The following is an 18467-nucleotide window of genomic DNA, read 5'->3' as shown; positions in this document are numbered from 1 at the left end:
TGGGATGAGTTTTCGGAAAATTTATATGCTCCGAGTGTATGGATCTTTGAGCCAATGCAACTATTTCATGCTTGAAACATGGTTAGTCTCTTGAGACAATGAAATGGTTCTTAAGATATTAATATCGTGAATTTTAGCAAAATTTGTTCTTTTTTTGTTCTGGCCAATGAAACTTTTTGTCTTGGAGATAGGTTACTAGACTGAACTTTCGAGACAAAATATTTTTGAACTTTTTTTACTGCGAAGTTGAAAACTTTTGTTTTTACTTTTGGGTTTTTCAGTTTTTTATATGATTTACTTACTATTAAGGCCAGAAAACTAGAAGTTGCAAAGTCGAATCTCATCATGCCAAATGTTCCTATCTCTCCTTCTCTCTCTGTCGGTTAGGGTTTCTCTCCTTCTCTTTCTCGTCCAAGAGATTTATATTTATGGTGTGAAAGACGGTTCTTAGAGGTTGAAGACAGAAGACACCCCCACTGTTGACCTCTCCCCCTCCGCGCACTATTGCCCCCCCCCCCCCCACATCAGTTCCCCCAACCACTTCTGCACCCCGCTGCGCTCACTTACGCCCCTTTAATTAAGCTAAAGCTATTCTCACTAAACCGTGCCTAGCTACGGAGGAAGCCAAACGCTCGACGGTCGTTTGAGAGCAATTCGCCCGACGTTAGTCCGTTGTTTAACGTAATTGACATTTTTGAAGCGTGGGGCTTAAAAGTTTTTGGACAACTTAGCGAAGCTTTCAACGCCACTTCATCTCAGCTGTTCTCTCTCTCTCCCCCTCTCTAAGAATAAGTAAGGGAAATTTTTTGTTCTTTCATCAATAGCTGCCGTCAGCCTCAAGATTTGGTAATAAGGATTTGGTAATAAGTTACTGACAAATTTTTGTTGGCCATGGAATACTTTTTAATCTCACAAATTTTAGCAATTTTTTGATAAAACTTGCTTTTTTCAAGTTTTTTTTGAAAATTTTGTAGTTTTTTTAAGTTTCTTCAGCCTCAAGGGTCAAGGAACCTCCACTAGTGTTTGAAAATAGGTTACTGTATAATTTCTAGATGTAATGGAATGTCTTACAAGATTTTAACATCACGAATTTCTGTATTTTTTTTTTACAGTTTTTGCCATTTTCCTATTTTTGATATTTATAGTGATTTTTTAGGTTTTTTGAGCCTCAAGGGTCACAAAAACTTCTGTTAAGGTTTAAGAACAAGCTACTGGACAATTTTTGTTTGTCATGGATTAATTTTCAGCTTTTCAATATCACAAGTTTTTGCATTTTCTATAAAACTTGCATTTTTATTTTTTTAATATTTGAAATTTTTTGTCATTTTTAGGTTTGTCTAGCCTCAAGAGCCAGGGATCTTCCTCTAGGGTTTGATAATATGTTACTGCATAGTTTATCGATGTAACGGAATGTTTTTCAAGATTTTAATATCACGCATTCAAGCAATTTTTTAAAATGTTTGCAATTTTTGTTTTTGAAGTTTTCCGGCACCAGGGGCCCTGGGACCTCCTCCAAGGTTTGATAATAAGCTGCTGCATAGTTTGTAGAGTTAATGGATGGTGATCAATATTTTTGCGACTCCAGTTTTAGTTATTTTTGCATGAATTTTAATTTTTTTTTCAAATCTTCGAAAAAATTTTTTGATGTTCCCGAGTGTATGGATCTTTGAGCCAGTGAAACTATTTCATGCTTGAAACAGGGATGCTGGATAGATCACGAATTTTAGCATTTTGACATAAGATGCTTTTTTCAAATTGATTGACAATTATTTTTACTTATTCTGGCCTTCCCAGACCCAGGGGCCAGAAAACCTCCTAAGGGATGTGATAATAAGTTACTGACATTTTTTATTGGCCATGGAATACTTTTTAATCTCACAAATTTAAGCAATTTTTTGAGAAAACTTGTTTTTTTTCAAGTTTTTTTTTGAAAACTTTTGATTTTCGAAGTTTCTTCAGCCTCAAGGGTCAAGGAACCTCCTCTAGGGTTTGAAAATAGGTTACTGTATAATTTCTTGATGTAATGGAATGTCTTGTCTGTTTTTTTTTACAGTTTTTGCCAATTTTTAACTATTTTTGATACTTAGTGATTTTTTCGGTTTTTTGAGCCTCAAGGGTCACAAAACTTCCGTTAAGGTTTAAGAACAAGCTACTGGACAATTTTTGTTGGTCATGGATTAATTTTCAGCTTTTCAATATCACAAGTTTTAGCATTTTTTTTATATAACTTGCAATTTTTTAATTTTTTGAAATTTTTTGAAACCTAGGACCTCCTCCAAGTTTTGATAATAAGCTGCTGCATAGTTTCTTGAGTTAATGGATGCTGATCAATATTTTTACGACTCCTGTTTTAGTTATTTTTGGATGAATTTTAAAATTTTGAGTTTTCGGAAAATTTATATGTTCCGAGTGTATGGATCTTTGAGCCAATGCAACTATTTCATGCTTGAAACATGGTTAGTCTCTTGAGACAATGAAATGGTTCTTAAGATATTAATATCGTGAATTTTAGCAAAATTTGTTCTTTTTTTCTTCTGGCCAACGAAACTTTTTGTCTTGGAGATAGGTTACTAGACTGAACTTTCGAGACAAAATATATTTTTGAACTTTTTTTACTGCGAAGTTGAAAACTTTTGTTTTTACTTTTGGGTTTTTCAGTTTTTTATATGATTTACTTACTATTAAGGCCAGAAAACTAGAAGTTGCAAAGTCGAATCTCATCATGCCAAATGTTCCTATCTCTCCTTCTCTCTCTGTCGGTTAGGGTTTCTCTCCTTCTCTTTCTCGTCCAAGAGATTTATATTTACGGTGTGAAAGACGGTTCTTAGAGGTTGAAGACAGAAGACACCCCCACTGTTGACCTTTCCCCCTCCGCGCACTATTGCCCCCCCCCCCACATCAGTTCCCCCAACCACTTCTGCACCCCGCTGCGCTCACTTACGCCCCTTTAATTAAGCTAAAGCTAGCCTCACTAAACCGTGCCTAGCTACGGAGGAAGCCAAACGCTCGACGGTCGTTTGAGAGCAATTTGCCCGACGTTAGTCCGTTGTTTAACGTAATTGACATTTTTGACGCGAGGGGCGTGGGGCTTAAAAGTTTTTGGGACACCTTAGCGAAGTTTTCAAGGCCACTTCATCTCAGCTGCGTTCTTTTTTCTCTCTCTCTCCCCCTCTCTAAGAATAAGTAAGGGAAATTTTTTGTTCTTTCATCAATAGCTGCCGTCAGCCTCAAGAGCTATTTGTGTGCTCTCAGGAAGTTGGTATTTGAACTGATTTTAGGTTTTGAAAGCGATTTTTTACGCGCGGCATTTTAACTACTGTTTTCAGTTAAACTATGTGTTAATAAAATCTGTTGTTTTATCACCTAAATTAAATAATGACAATATAATTGGTTGTTGATGAGGCATAAATGAGCCTGATGAGAGGTTTCAGTTCATAGCTAGTGATTTTCAAGACTTTGACACTATTTGTTCTGAACATATTTGAGAGTTTTGAGAGGTTTTAGTTTTGAGAGTATTTCAGAGGGATTTGGTAATAAGTTACTGACAAATTTTTGTTGGCCATGGAATACTTTTTAATCTCACAAATTTTAGCAATTTTTTGATAAAACTTGCTTTTTTCAAGTTTTTTTTGAAAGTTTTGTAGTTTTTTTTAAGTTTCTTCAGCCTCAAGGGTCAAGGAACCTCCACTAGTGTTTGAAAATAGGTTACTGTATAATTTCTAGATGTAATGGAATGTCTTACAAGATTTTAACATCACGAATTTCTGTATTTTTTTACAGTTTTTGCCATTTTCCTATTTTTGATATTTATAGTGATTTTTTAGGTTTTTTGAGCCTCAAGGGTCACAAAACCTCCATTACAGTTTGAGAATAAGCTACTGGAAAATTTTTGTTGGTCATGGATTAATTTTCAGCTTTTCAATATTACAAGTTTCAGCATTTTTTAAATTAAACTTGCAATTTTTTAGTTTTTGAATTTTTTGTCATTTTTAGGTTCGTCTAGCCTCAAGAGCCAGTGATCTTCCTCTAGGGTTTGATAATTTGTTACTGCATAGTTTATAGATATAACGGAATGTTTTTCAAGATTTTAATGTCACGAATTCAAGCAATTTTTTAAATTATTTGCAATTTTTTTATGTTTTTGAATTTTTCCGGCACCAGGGGCCCTGGCACCTCCTCCAAGATTTGATAATAAGCTGCTGCATAGTTTCTAGAGTTAATGGATGGTGATCAACATTTTTACGACTCTAGTTTTAGTTATTTTTGGATGAATTATAAAATTTTCAATTTTTGGAAAGTTTTTATGTTCCGAGTGTATGGATCATTGAGCCAGTGAAACTATTTCATGCTTGAAACATGGATAGTCTCTTGAGACAATGAAATGGTTCTTAAGATATTAATATCTCAAATTTTAGCAAAATTTGCTCTTTTTTTCTTTTCTGAGTTTAGCGACCATTACTGGGCAACGAAACTTGGAGATTGTCTTGGTTACTGGACAGATCTTTTGAGACAAAAAATTTTTTTGAACTTTTTTTTTACTGCGAAGTTGAAAACTTTTGTTTTTACTTTTGGGTTTTTCATATGATTTACTTACTAACAAGGCCAGAAAACTAGAAGTTGCAGAGTCGAATCCCATCATGGCAAATATTCCTATCTCTACTGCTCTCTCTGTCGTTTGGGGTTTCTCTCCTTCTCGTCCATGTTTTATCTCTCTCTCTCATTATCTCTCTCTCGCTCTCTCTCTCTCTCTCTTGGTTGGTGCCGCGGCTGTTATGTGGCGTAATGTCATAATCTCTGATCCTCATTAGCAATGAGTTATAGTGGAAAATGTTTTTATCATAAATGGCTTTACGGGCACTTTTTAGGAAATCATAGTTAATTGCTCTCAAAAGCTATTTGTAGCAATAATATTAATCCTGTTTGTCTCTTTTATGCAGTTTTTTGTTTGAACCATTTGACTTGCGTCTTCAGAAACGGGATAAAGAGGTAGCGCCCAGTTTGCATTAAGTTCTCTTAGAGACGTTCAGCCCACTAGTCTTCAAGTCAATGATTAACAGAAATTGTTTTGGAGACTTATATTTATGATGCGAAAGACGGTTCATAGAGGTTGAACACAGAAGACGCCCCCACTGTTGACCTCTCCCCCTCCGCGCACTATTGCCCCCCCCCCCCCCACATCAGTTCCCCCAACCACTTCTGCACCCCCGCTGCGCTCACTTACGCCCTTTTAATTAAGCTAAAGCTAGCCTCACTAAACCGTGCCTAGCTACGGAGGAAGCCAAACGCTCGACGGTCGTTTGAGAGCAATTCGCCCGACGTTAGTCCGTTGTTTAACGTAATTGACATTTTTGAAGCGTGGGGCTTAAAAGTTTTTGGACAACTTAGCGAAGCTTTCAGCGCCACTTCATCTCAGCTGTTCTCTCTCTCTCCCCCTCTCTAAGAATAAGTAAGGGAAATTTTTTGTTCTTTCATCAATAGCTGCCGTCAGCCTCAAGAGCTATTTGTGCGCTCTCAGGAAGTTGGTATTTAAACTGATTTTAGGTTTTGAAAGCGATTTTTCACGCGCGGCAATTTAACTACTGTTTTCAGTTAAAATATGTGTTAATAAAATCTGTCGTCTTATCACCTAAAATAAATAATGACAATATAATTGGTTGTTGATGAGGCATAAATGAGCCTGATGAGAGGTTTCAGTTCATAGCTAGTGATTTTCAAGACTTTGACACTATTTGTTCTGAACATTTTTGAGTTGGTTTTAGTTTTGAGAGTATTTCAGAGGGATTTGGTAATAAGTTACTGACAAATTTTTGTTGGCCATGGAATACTTTTTAATCTCACAAATTTTAGCAATTTTTTAATAAAACTTGCTTTTTTCAAGTTTTTTTTGAAAATTTTGTAGTTTTTTTAAGTTTCTTCAGCCTCAAGGGTCAAGGAACCTCCACTAGTGTTTGAAAATAGGTTAATGTATAATTTCTAGATGTAATGTAATGTCTTACAAGATTTTAACATCACGAATTTCTTTATTTTTTTTACAGTTTTTGCCATATTTTCCTATTTTTGATATTTATAGTGATTTTTTAGGTTTTTTGAGCCTCAAGGGTCACAAAACCTCCATTACAGTTTGAGAATAAGCTACTGGAAAATTTTTGTTGGTCATGGATTAATTTTCAGCTTTTCAATATTACAAGTTTCTGCATTTTTTTGTAAAACTTGCAATTTTTTAGTTTTTAAATTTTTTGTCATTTTTAGGTTCGTCTAGCCTCAAGAGCCAGTGATCTTCCTCTAGGGTTTGATAATATGTTACTGCATAGTTTATAGATATAACGGAATGTTTTTCAAGATTTTAATGTCACGAATTCAAGCAATTTTTTAAATTATTTGCAATTTTTTTATGTTTTTGAATTTTTCCGGCACCAGGGGCCCTTGCACCTCCTCCAAGATTTGATAATAAGCTGCTGCATAGTTTCTAGAGTTAATGGATGGTGATCAACATTTTTGCGACTCTAGTTTTAGTTATTTTTGGATGAATTATAAAATTTTCAATTTTTGGAAAATTTTTATGTTCCGAGTGTATCGATCTTTGAGCCAGTGAAACTATTTCATGCTCGAAACATGGATAGTCTCTTGAGACAATGAAATGGTTCTTAAGATATTAATATCTCAAATTTTAGCAAAATTTGTTCTTTTTTTGTTCTTTTATGAGTTTAGCTACCATTACTGGGCAACGAAACTTTTTGTCTTGGAGATTGTCTTGGTTACTGGACAGATCTTTTGAGACAAAAAATATTTTTGAACTTTTTTTACTGCGAAGTTGAAAACTTTTGTTTTTACTTTTGGGTTTTTCAGTTTTTTATATGATTTACTTACTAACAAGGCCAGAAAACTAGAAGTTGCAGAGTCGAATCCCATCATGGCAAATATTCCTATCTCTACTGCTCTCTCTGTCGTTTGGGGTTTCTCTCCTTCTCGTCCATGTTTTATCTCTCCCTCATTATCTCTCTCTCGCTCGCTCTCTCTCTCTCTCTCTCTCTCTCTTGGTTGGTGCCGCGGCTGTTATTTGGCGTAATGTCATAATCTCTGATCCTCATTAGCAATGAGTTATAGTGGAAATGTTTTTTATCATAAATGGCTTTACGGGCACTTTTTAGGAAATCATAGTTAATTGCTCTCAAAAGCTATTTGTAGCAATAATATTAATCCTGTTTGTCTCTTTTATGCAGTTTTCTGTTTGAACCATTTGACTTTCGTCTTCAGAAACGGGATAAAGAGGTAGCGCCCAGTTTGCATTAATTTCTCTTAGAGACGTTCAGCCCACTAGTCTTCAAGTCAATGATTAACAGAAATTGTTTTGGAGACTTATATTTATGATGCGAAAGACGGTTCATAGAGGTTGAACACAGAAGACACCCCCACTGTTGACCTCTCCCCCTCCGCGCACTATTGCCCCCCCCCCCCACATCAGTTCCCCCAACCACTTCTGCACCCCCGCTGCGCTCACTTACGCCCTTTTAATTAAGCTAAAGCTAGCCTCACTAAACCGTGCCTAGCTACGGAGGAAGCCAAACGCTCGACGGTCGTTTGAGAGCAATTCGCCCGACGTTAGTCCGTTGTTTAACGTAATTCGACATTTTTGACGCGAGAGGCGTGGGGCTCAAAAGTTTTTGGACAACTTAGCGAAGCTTTCAACGCCACTTCATCTCAGCTGCGTTCTTTGGTCTCTCTCTCTCTCCCTCTCTAAGAATAAGTAAGCGAAATTTTTTGTTCTTTCATCAATAGCTGCCGTCAGCCTCAAGAGCTATTTGTGCGCTCTCAGGAAGTTGGTATTTGAACTGATTTTAGGTTTTGAAAGCGATTTTTCCCGCGCGGCAATTTAACTACTGTTTTCAGTTTAACTATGTTTTAATAAAATCTGTTGTCTTATCACTTAAAATAAATAATGACAATATAATTGGTTGTTGATGAGGCATAAATGAGCCTGATGAGATGTTTCAGTTTATAGCTAGTGATTTTCAAGACTTTGACACTATTTGTTAACTTTTTTAATTGGTTTTGGTTTTGAGAGTATTTGTTGTACTTTTTGTTGTCTAATCAGTTCATCTTATTAGGTTGCTAATAGCAGTTATTTTGATCGGTTTATTTGTTTAAATGCAAAGCGATTTCTTTCTATGACCTTGACTTTCATTCTTTTCAAGAAATATTATCGAATTTGAGGTTTTGCTAGTTTTTATTGCTTAATTTTTCTTAGCTCAATCTACTTAACGATAAGTCTCGCTAAGGATGTCAAAATTAAACGAATTAGTCGTTTCACTTTTTTACTGTTGTTTCTTTGACTTGTAGCGTTTTCTTTTAAGATTTCTTGTTTTTTTTTAAATTACTTTTTTAGTTTTAGTATTTGTTTTACTTACTACTTATTTATCTCTTAATCTCATTAATGGCAGTTGTCATCGGTTGCCAATGAGTAATAGCTGAATCTTATTAATGGCTTCATTTCACTGCAATCGTTTTTAAGATTATGAGACCTGTTTTTTGGAAAGTAAATTTTGATTTTTTTGTCTTAAATGTTTTCGTTGTGGTCTTTTCACTTAGTCTCAAGGACAATGATAAGTTCTTATTGACCTTTAGTGCTGCGTAGTTTTGTTCCCAGCAAAACCACTTTTTAAGTTACGATATATGCTTTATTTAAGGTTTTGGGCTGTAGTTATATTCTCTTAGATGCGCCACTGGTTTTGTCAATTTTCTTTAATTTTTGCCTGTTTTTTCTTTGTGTGTCATTGAATCGCACAGGGTTGTTGTAATACTTACGCATTCTAAGGACGCATAGAGTCAAAATTATCAGTAATTGTTATTTCTAGGGATTCTTAAAGCACTAAATCTTGGAAAACGAAATTGTCTTTGTTTGTTCATTTTTGAGCATATGGGGTCATGGGTGTTGTTGACTCTCTTAGATTGATGTTACTCTTAAATATTCATCGTATCGTCAATATTTAAGTCAATTCTTTGGATCGTTATTCAGGAGTTATCCTGCTATGTTTTTTTTTCGTCGAACAAAAATTTGATTTCGCTTTTTCGACATTTTGCGTGATCCCTCATTCTGCTCAAAGTGTTTTTCAACAGCAGTTGCTCAACAAAGCAGTTCAAAATGAACAGAGTCAGTATAAAAAACGAAATCAAGAATAGAAGGATAAACCCATGAAGCCTAATTTTTTGATGCCCGTTACTTGAACTTTGTTCTTATAAGTCTCAGGTACCATCTCTAATGAATATTGGTATTGATACTAGCCCCTGTATCCTCTCACTACGTATCCTCTCAAACTGTAGTATATTCAACTACGAAATGACATCAAAATAGATTGCACTTTAAAAATGTTTTTGTACAAAAATCAGTTTTTTTTCGTTTTTCTATTCTTTCGATCCCAATCGTGGTTATGGGAATCAACGGCGGATATTTTCCGTCAATCTGCCGAGTATTTGTATGATCTGTCCACACTTTTTTTCGACTTATGTCAATAAGAGATCAAATTAGAGTGGTGATCACACTGATGTTGTAAAAAGAGCGGAAAGTTAATAGTTTTATTGCATAAAATTTGTTGATTTTTTTATTGAATGAGAAAACATTGTTTGAGCAAATTTTGGTTCAAGCAGTTTGTAGCAATTATGTTATTCCTTTGGTCTTTTTATGCAAATTTTCGTTTCACTATTTGTCTTGAGCTTTTAATTTTTTGTTCTAAAAACTGGGTGAACAAGTAAAGCCCGGAGGGCATTGAGTGGCTGAGCAGCTCCCGTAAAGCCTTAGCAGCTCCCTAGTCTTTAAGTTTGCGATTCACCGGAACTGTTTAGGAGATATAAATTCACTCCATTTTGTGGAGGGCCACCTTTCTACCTTCATATCTGCCGATTTGGACCGCCTCCTCGTCGAGCAGTAATAAACTCCCTCTCTCGCGCAGGCCGGCCCTCTTCGCTTCATCCTAGCATCCCTCAGCCCTGGCTACTACCACAGGCAACCGCTCGATTGTCATTTAAGAGCAGTTTGCCCGACTTTAATCGGTTTTTTTTAAATAGCCGGTGACAGCCTCTCAAAGGCTATTATTTAGGCGCTCCCTTTTAAAATTCCTTTTGTCACGTTTTTTGTTTAAAATATTACCCAACTTTTTAATTATTGTAAATGGGTTTGTTTTTTTACGCAAAATTTTTGTTAGAAAGTTTTGACATTTTGAGTTACTTTTGACTTTTTCGTTTTGTGTGATCTAAATTGCTCTCTCATTCACAAGTGTCAGCAGCTGATCTCAAATGGCGGCAGTTCACTACTAAAAGTCAACTGAAAAGAGCGCCGAATTTAATTTTTTCACTTTAAATTTTGTTAGTGATTATAGTGGTATATAATGAACTCTAATGACGCCATTTGAAGCCCCCATAGTGAACTTACTTAATCCACGGGCACCGACTGAAGCAGACTGCAATAGATTAGAACTCCAACTAGTCGTTTGCGATCAACTCTTCCGACGTTAGTTGGTTATTTTTGATACCTGACTACCTCATTTGTTTCAACTGAATGACAATCAGAGTTCAAGCAGGAAATTTACACAAATACTGTCGAGGTCAAAAGGCGAAATTAAAAGAAACGGGATAAAGCCCGGGCACCAAGAAATATATTTTAAGACTTCGTGGATTAAGTTATTAAGGTTCATTTTACTTCTCAGCATTTTGTCTTCCAATATAAGCTGAATTCACTATTTTTATGGAATTGAATGCTAATGCGGAACAAAGTAGAACACGTTTCAACACTTTGAAAAAAATCGTCAATTTTTCATTATTATTCCCGTTCTTATAATTTTTTGTGCTATCACTTAATGGCAGGTCTTATTGGCTCTCTGGCTGTACTTGCTTTCAAGATTATCAGTGAATAAATTGAGGTTTTTTTGTTTATGGCTATCAGCTAATGTTCTTTTTTGAGAACATTGTCTTCAAAAACAGCATATTGTTTTTTTTTTAATTTTGACCTTGCTTGTTAATCTATTTTGTTTTTTCTCTTAATATCAGTTCTAACAGGTCTCATTGGCTTTTTATCGGGACTAAGTTGCATCTATATATTGGTTCGCTGTCTCTCATTTCTGTTCTAAGGTGGTGTTTACTGTTCATGGTGTCATAGTGTAAACGTTTAATTGGTTGTTATTGGTTTTCGTTAATTTGATAACACTAATTTTGTGAAAGAAACCGGGAAGTAAAGTTTTAATATTTTTTAATCCCTAGTTATTTTAATATATGGTTTTTAATATCAACGTTTGTTCTTCTAATAAGTGTGATAGTCAGGTCTTCAGTTTGTTTAATGCTTTGTTTTGCAATTCAGGAGTTGTCCTACTACTGATTTTTTCTTCAGCTTTTTTTGTGTTACATAGTTTACCACATCCGCATTCGAACTCTGACTCACCTCACTCACTGAATGTTTCAACTGAAATAAATTTAGAGTTCATTCATTATCTTTACGCCAATACGGTCAAGATCAAAAGAAGGAGCGAAGTCAAAAGAAACAGGATATACGGCTCTAACTTTTATTAAATAAATAATGGATTAAGTTTTCACTGTTCCTGAGAATATGCTGCTAACTGCTATTAGTGGCTAAATTCTGCTTTTTTGAATCTAATGAAATGCATAATAAATTTGATCTTTTTTTGACTCGTAGAAAATATTAGGCTGTCCTCAATACTAATTATTTTTTCTCACTTCTTTAATTCTAACATTGGTCAGTGGAGTCAACGGTGGTTATTTGCCGGCCATCGGCAGGTTCTTTTTAGCACCTCCCCCCTTGATTGAAGCAGGCTTCAATAGACTCGAGCTCTTACTATTTGTTTGAGAGCAATTCTTCGGACGTTAGCCGGTTATGTTTTTATGTGCCAATCTGACTTCTGTATTGTTTTTTGTTATCGGGTTTTTGCGATTGGTTTTCAAAGTCCATTCTTAGAAATTTCGCGGTCCAGTTTTTTCTCGATCAAAATTATTAATTGCTCTCAAACGAAGTTTCTAGCAATTATATTAGTCCTGTCGGTCTTTTTTATGCAATTTTTCGCTTGACTGATTTTTCGTCTGACGCTTTTGACTTTTCGTCCTCAAAAACGGGATAAACAGGTAGCGCCCAGCGGGCATTAAGTGCTCTTAGAGCCTTTCAGCTCTGTTTCAGCTCAAATTGTTTTGGAGACTTAATACTTATGTTGTGAAGGGCGGTTCTTTTAGGTTGACGACACCCCAACTGTTGACCCCCCCCTATTGCCCCAGCCCCACCCCACGGCGCTGTTGCCCCCACCCCACTGTGGGTACGCCCCCCACACCATCAGACCCCCGGTGTACAAACCCCCTCACCTGGCTACTGACGAACAACCGATCGCTAAAAACACGCAATTTTATACTAATTTTCACAAATTTTTTCAAGTTTTTTGAAAATTTTTGTAATTTTTTTGTTTTTTCAGCCTTAGGCGTCAAGAAACCTCCTCAAGGGTTTTCTATTACGTTACTGCATAGTTTCTAGTGGTAGTGGAATGGTTTCAACATTGTAACATCGCGAATTTTAGCCTTTTTTGACAAAACGTGCAAATTTTTCCAATTTTTTCGACATTTATATTTTATTATCCACTTCTTTCCGGACGCAGTGGCCAGAAAACGTCCTTAAGTGTTTGGTAATAAGTTACTGGCACATTTTTTTTTGCCGTGGAATAGCTTTCAGTTTTTTAATATGACAAAGTTTATCAATTTTTTTGATAAAACTTGCAATTTTTTCAGGTTTTTGTTGGTTTTTAGATTTCTCCAGCCTCAAGACTCGAGAAACCTCCTCTAGGGCTCAAAAGTAGTTACTCTATAATTTCTAAATGTAATGAATTGTTTCTCCAGATTTCAACACCACGAATTTCAGCATTTTTTTTTACAAAACTTTTTTCAAATTTTTTGAATTTATTGTCAGTTTATTATCGCTTTTATCAGTTTGTCATTATTGTTATTTATTCACGACTTTTTAAGCTTAAAAGAAAGTCTTCGTTAGGGTTTGTTAATGAGTTACTGAAAAACGTTTGTTGGCCATTGATAAGTTACAACTTTTATCACAAATTATAGCAGTTTTTTTTGCAACTTCTAATTTTTTCAAGTTTTTTTTAAATTTTTTTGATTTTCTTGGTTTCTCCAACCTCAACAGCCACATAACCTCCTCTAGAGGTTGAGCTTAGGTTACTGCATAGCTTCTATATGTAATGGAAGGGTTTTCAAGATTTTAAGATCAGCAATTTTTAAAATTATTTGCAATTTTTTCAAGTTTTTTGAATCTTTTTATCATTTTTTCCGGCACCAGGGTCCTAGGGACCTCTCCTAGGCTTCATGAGAAGCTGTCGCATAGTTTCTAGATTCATGGAATTGTTATCAATATTTTAATGGCTCCAGCTTTAGCACTTTTTTTGATAAATTTTAATTTCTTAAATTTTCGAAAAATTATTATGTTCCAAGTTTATGGATGTTTTTGAGCCAGTAAAACTAATAAAAGCTTGAAATAATAATACTGGATAATCTCTCGAGACAATGGAATGGTTTTGAAGATTTTAATGTGTTGAATTTTAGCAAGTTTTTGTTAAAATTTAAAATTGTTTTCAAAATTTTTAAGTGTTTTTGTCCTTTTCTCAGTTTAACTATCATTACTGGCCGACGAAGTTTTCAAGTCTTGCAGATGGGTTACTTGACATAACTCAGGGGAGAAAAAAATAGTTTTGATTATTTTCACTGCAAAATCTGGAAGCTTTTCTTTTAAATTTTGCAATATTTGCAAATTTTTTAAATATTAGTTTTCTTTTTGATTTGTTTACTAACAAAGCTAGAAAACTAAAAGTTGAAGAGTCGAATCAAGCTAGCGCTAGCTTCAATAAAATTTGGCTAGCTACTGACAAAGCCAACCGCTCGTGGGTCGTTTGAGAGCAATTCCCCCGACGTTAGTCGGTTATGTTTTGTATTGTAATTCAAGATTATTAATTGCTCTCAAACGAAGTTTGTACCAATTATATTAGTCCTGTCGGTCTTTTTAATGCAATTTTTCGCTTGACCGATTTTTTGTGTGACGTTTTTGACTATTCGTCCTCCAAAACGGGATAAACAGGTAGCGCCCAGCGGGCATTAAGTGCTCTTAGAGCCTTTCAGCTCAAACTGTTTTGGAGACTTTTATTTATGGTGTGAAAGACGGTTCTTAGAGTTTGAAGACAGAAGACACCCCCACTGTTGACCTCTCCCCCTCCGCGCACTATTGCCCCCCCCCCCACATCAGTTCCCCCAACCACTTCTGCACCCCCGCTGCGCTCACTTACGCCCTTTTAATTAAGCTAAAGCTAGCCTCACTAAACCGTGCCTAGCTACGGAGGAAGCCAAACGCTCGACGGTCGTTTGAGAGCAATTCACCCGACGTTAGTCCGTTGTTTAACGTAACTCTAAAAATAAGTAACGGAATTTTTTGTTCTTTTATCAATAGCTGCCGTCTGCCTCAAGAGCTATTTATGCACTCTCAGGAAGTTGGTATTTGAACTAATTTTAGGTTTTGAAACATTCTTGTCGATGATTTTTTATTTGATGATTTTTTGTCGTTTGATGATTTTGATGATTTTTTGTCAAAGACGTTTTGATGATTTTTGTCAAAAATTTTATTACTGATTTTAGTCCAGAAGCAGTGAATAAGGACGTAGAAAAACAAGTGTTTTAAGGTTATAAAACCACATGTTGAGCACAGTGTTTCTCGATTTTTGTTGCGCACATATTTGTGCAGATATCGAATTTTGTTTTTCAGCTATTTCGCTTTTTTCCTATTGCAGCTATTTGACTGCAGTTCGCGATTGTCCGCTGGATCATTTTTGCATGTAACTGCCTGTCTGTTGACTTGCTTGCTCAAGATTCCTCATTATTAGCATGACCAATTCAAGGATAGTCACCCAGATGAAAGCTATTATAAGTTCGATTATAGCAGATTGCTTTAAAAAGATTAAATGACAAATGATTTTGGTTGCGACCTATCGTTCAGACTCCTAAATTGCTCTGATCGAAAGTGGCCATTATTTGGCGTCTGCTGGTCTTTTGTTTGTGATTTTGCTTGATCGATTTTGCGCGTGACCATTTGACATGCGCTAAAAACAGGATAAACTGGTGAAGCCCTATGGCATTGAGTCTCAGTTCAGTGCTCTCAGAATGCTACTATTCTTTTGATATACTATTCACCCAAACTGCTGAGGAGGTATAATTTCATGTTTTGATTGTCAATTCTGGGAGTTTTCTTGACTTAAAACCAACATTTCACAATGATGATGTTGAACAAGTTTGTGATGAATTGGAGTTGTCCGCGCTTGAACTCGAAGTATCGCTCTTATGGGAAATGAAATCTAATGGTCTGTCTCTTTGTGCTTAGGAAGCGGAGCTGAGGACGGTCAAAGACACAGTCACCAGACTGGAGCGGAGAATCAAGGAACTAGAAGGACAACTGGAACAGGAGCAGGAGTCCAGACGGAGGTTAGAGGCGAAGGTGGATGCCCTTGTCAAGTCAAAGTAGATTATGATACGTCAGTCAATTAAAAACATAGTCAGATTTGGAGACATATTTCTGTACACGAAACATTTTTATTAGTGAAAATTGAGCCGTTTCCTTCTCCCCTTCCCAACCTGTGATTAGAATTGCTACTGTTCTAAGCCTATGTGATCAAACTGATGAGTGTCGGAGGAAACAGGTCCGTGAAACTTTGTTTACTATGCTTGAAGCATAAACTCAGGGACATCGATGAAGGTGAATAGATCATATTAAGCCCTGAAATGGCAACAAGCATTTCAAACATTTTTCCTCGATGTCGCTTTTTTGTTTCATGAAATTGTATAAATTGAATAATCCACGAAATAAAAAAGCTCATGATTGCTGTGTAGTAACAAGGAACCCAATACATGTAATGAGCTGCTATCAATGTTGGCCTCGGCAAGGTTTCCAGAAATCTTTATAATCGTTACTTTTACACCTGGGCAACGATAGAGAAACGACCATGATAAACTTGAATGTCTATCTTTTTCTGCTGATTTTTTTGTGTGTGGCTCATTATTTTTGGTTCTCGATTTAATGTTTTTTTAAGAACGGCCACGCTGGTGTGAATAATGATAAGGTCCATTTTAAAAGACGAAATGTGGTTCTTTGTGTACTCTCTCTGTTACAATATTCGCCATATCTATTTCTGCTGTGCTTATACGTTCTTTTGTTCCAGCATCTATTTCCACCTTTAAACGTGTATATCGCTCGACCTTCATTCCAAGTTTACTGATGCTAGAAGGTTTTATCTCGAGGCATGTTCTCAGATTTATGAAACTGTTTCCTTCCCTTTTTATGCCAACGATTGAAAAATGCTCCAAGGTTTAAGGGCGTGAACTTTTTCAAAATGTAAAATTTTCATCTATGTTTGTCTAACTATACTTTTTGCTCTGTAAAATTTAAAGTATTTAGTGCTGTGCTGGCTCTCATTAATTTTAAAAACTCATCATTATATAAGCTTCAGCTTCTTAAAATAAATTGAAATGAAGCGCATGCATTGTTGGGGGAACAGTTTCGCCTTTAAATCAGAAATGCATCGTTAGAAATATTCTACGATAAAAACAATGATTCCCATAGACAGTTGTTTGATTAAAGAATGATAAACGTGTAAATTAATTAGAATTTTGTGTCTCTGTCTGCTTTCTTTCCATTACAGAAATCATTCCTGGTCCTCTGTTTGGCTAAACCACTTTCGGTGCTCCTTTCATCGTAGAGTAATAAGTATGTTAAACCAAAACCCATCATCATGTTGACTACAATAAATAGTGTAACAGCATTGTTGTGAATATGTTCAGCTCTTTCAGCTGGTAGCCGATTATGGCCTCAACCACCAGCAATCATCAATTATATTGAATTTAATTCATTTATTCTCCTTTTTCACCCTAGCCAAATCGAAATTTAATATTTTTACGAACTATCAAAGGTAAGTTAGATCCCTATAGTTTCACCCAGTAAAAACTAATTGCCAAAAATAAACCACTTTTTAGCAAATGGTTGACGAAAACTTTCACAATGAATCTGCACTGACATAATTGAAGCAATCGCTTGCAATTATTTTATTGGCTGATTGTGCAGGCACGAAAATTGTTTTATTCTGGCGTAATTCTCATTATAACCATGTGATCCTCCTTTTTTATGCCTTAGCACATTCTTGAAGCTTTTGTTGTCTGTGTACGGCCTCCAAGAATGTCTAGTTGAGGAGCTTGCTAATTGAAGCGTCGGATCTAAACCCCTGAGGAAACCTTTTATCGCATTGTTGGCTCTCAGTATAGAGGATAGCTGAGCAAAGGTTCAGTATGTTGGGTGAGAAATTTCAATTTCATTTCAAATTCGAGTTGACATTTTCCTCAAGTTATCATGCGTGTAACGGTCAGCAATGATAACCTATAAAAAGCCTGCGCGAAAAAGTGCATCCTGTCGAGCTGTGAGTGAGCGAGCGAGCCATTAGTGATCCAGATTCACTTGTCCGCGAATTTGCCTGTTCTTTTTCTTAAAGCTTTTGGAGGTGCGGAATTTTGTCAGTTTTGCTAAATGATAAGCAAAACAGGTTTATATATTAGTATTAGTGATATTAGAACGAGAGTAAATACAGTGGCTGCTTGCAGAACGCAATTGCATGCAGTCACAACAATTTATATCATCCAATGCGCACTGATCATATGACTTAAATTAAGAATTAAGGTTTCTCCATGCAAATATTCTTGGGATACAGACATATAAAGGCAGCTCCACATCTGTAGGTTCCGCCACCGAAAGCAGGTGGAGTTCCGCCAAGAAAAAGAAAATGCTCTAGCAATGTTCCCTTGAGATTTTAGTCGCGTTTATGCCGTTTCAACAAAAAAATGTTTGCGGGAACGAAACTTCTGTTGAGCCAATACAGAAACTGCCTGTACAGAAACAGCGGTGTCAGGACAATTTACCCAATACCATTTTACCCAATGCCAATTTACCCAATGTCAATTTACCCAACCTGCCATTTTACCCAATGCCATATTACCCAAAGCCAAATTACAATAAGTATCCAATAATTTGTTTAATCTGAACAATTAGGTACCCGCCAAAAATTAACACGGTATTAAGTAACCAAGTGCACTTATTTTAAACATAATCATGCTATCCTTTAGGTACCAGTCAACAATTAACAAGAGATACGGTAATAGTTTGTACTTAATTTAAACAGGACGCAAAAACCACAAACTAAAATGTATTAAGTAAACCTTTTTGAGGCATCATTCTGAACAAAATTTTGACAAAAATACACGCATAGAATGAGTTCAATTACTTGGGGTACGTCCCAGCGAGATAGATTGACTTTGATCATTGACGGCAATGATTTCCACAAGAAGTTAGAAAGAAAAACGACAACGCATTGGAAATGTTCAAAGTGGAACTCACACTA

At 35.9% G+C, this 18467-nt stretch overlaps 1 protein-coding gene across 3 annotated transcripts in view; it reads left to right on the top strand.

Moving 5' to 3' along the window:
- LOC142337656 (uncharacterized) overlaps nucleotides 1-16940 on the top strand; it is a 138840-nt gene extending 121900 nt beyond the window's left edge. For all 3 annotated transcript variants that reach the window (XM_075387062.1, XM_075387060.1, XM_075387059.1), the window contains one exon: nucleotides 15410-16940. In XM_075387062.1, the coding sequence (XP_075243177.1) occupies nucleotides 15410-15550 (141 nt within the window). In that variant the 3' untranslated portion in view covers nucleotides 15551-16940. The remainder of the gene's footprint in view (nucleotides 1-15409) is intronic.
- The last annotated feature ends 1527 nt before the right edge of the window (nucleotides 16941-18467 follow it).

The sequence above is a fragment of the Convolutriloba macropyga genome, chromosome 4 (genome assembly GCF_964194025.1).
Source record: "Convolutriloba macropyga chromosome 4, txConMacr16.3, whole genome shotgun sequence".
Taxonomy (NCBI): Eukaryota; Metazoa; Xenacoelomorpha; order Acoela; family Convolutidae; genus Convolutriloba; species Convolutriloba macropyga.
This window is presented reverse-complemented; position numbering and strand designations above follow the sequence as displayed.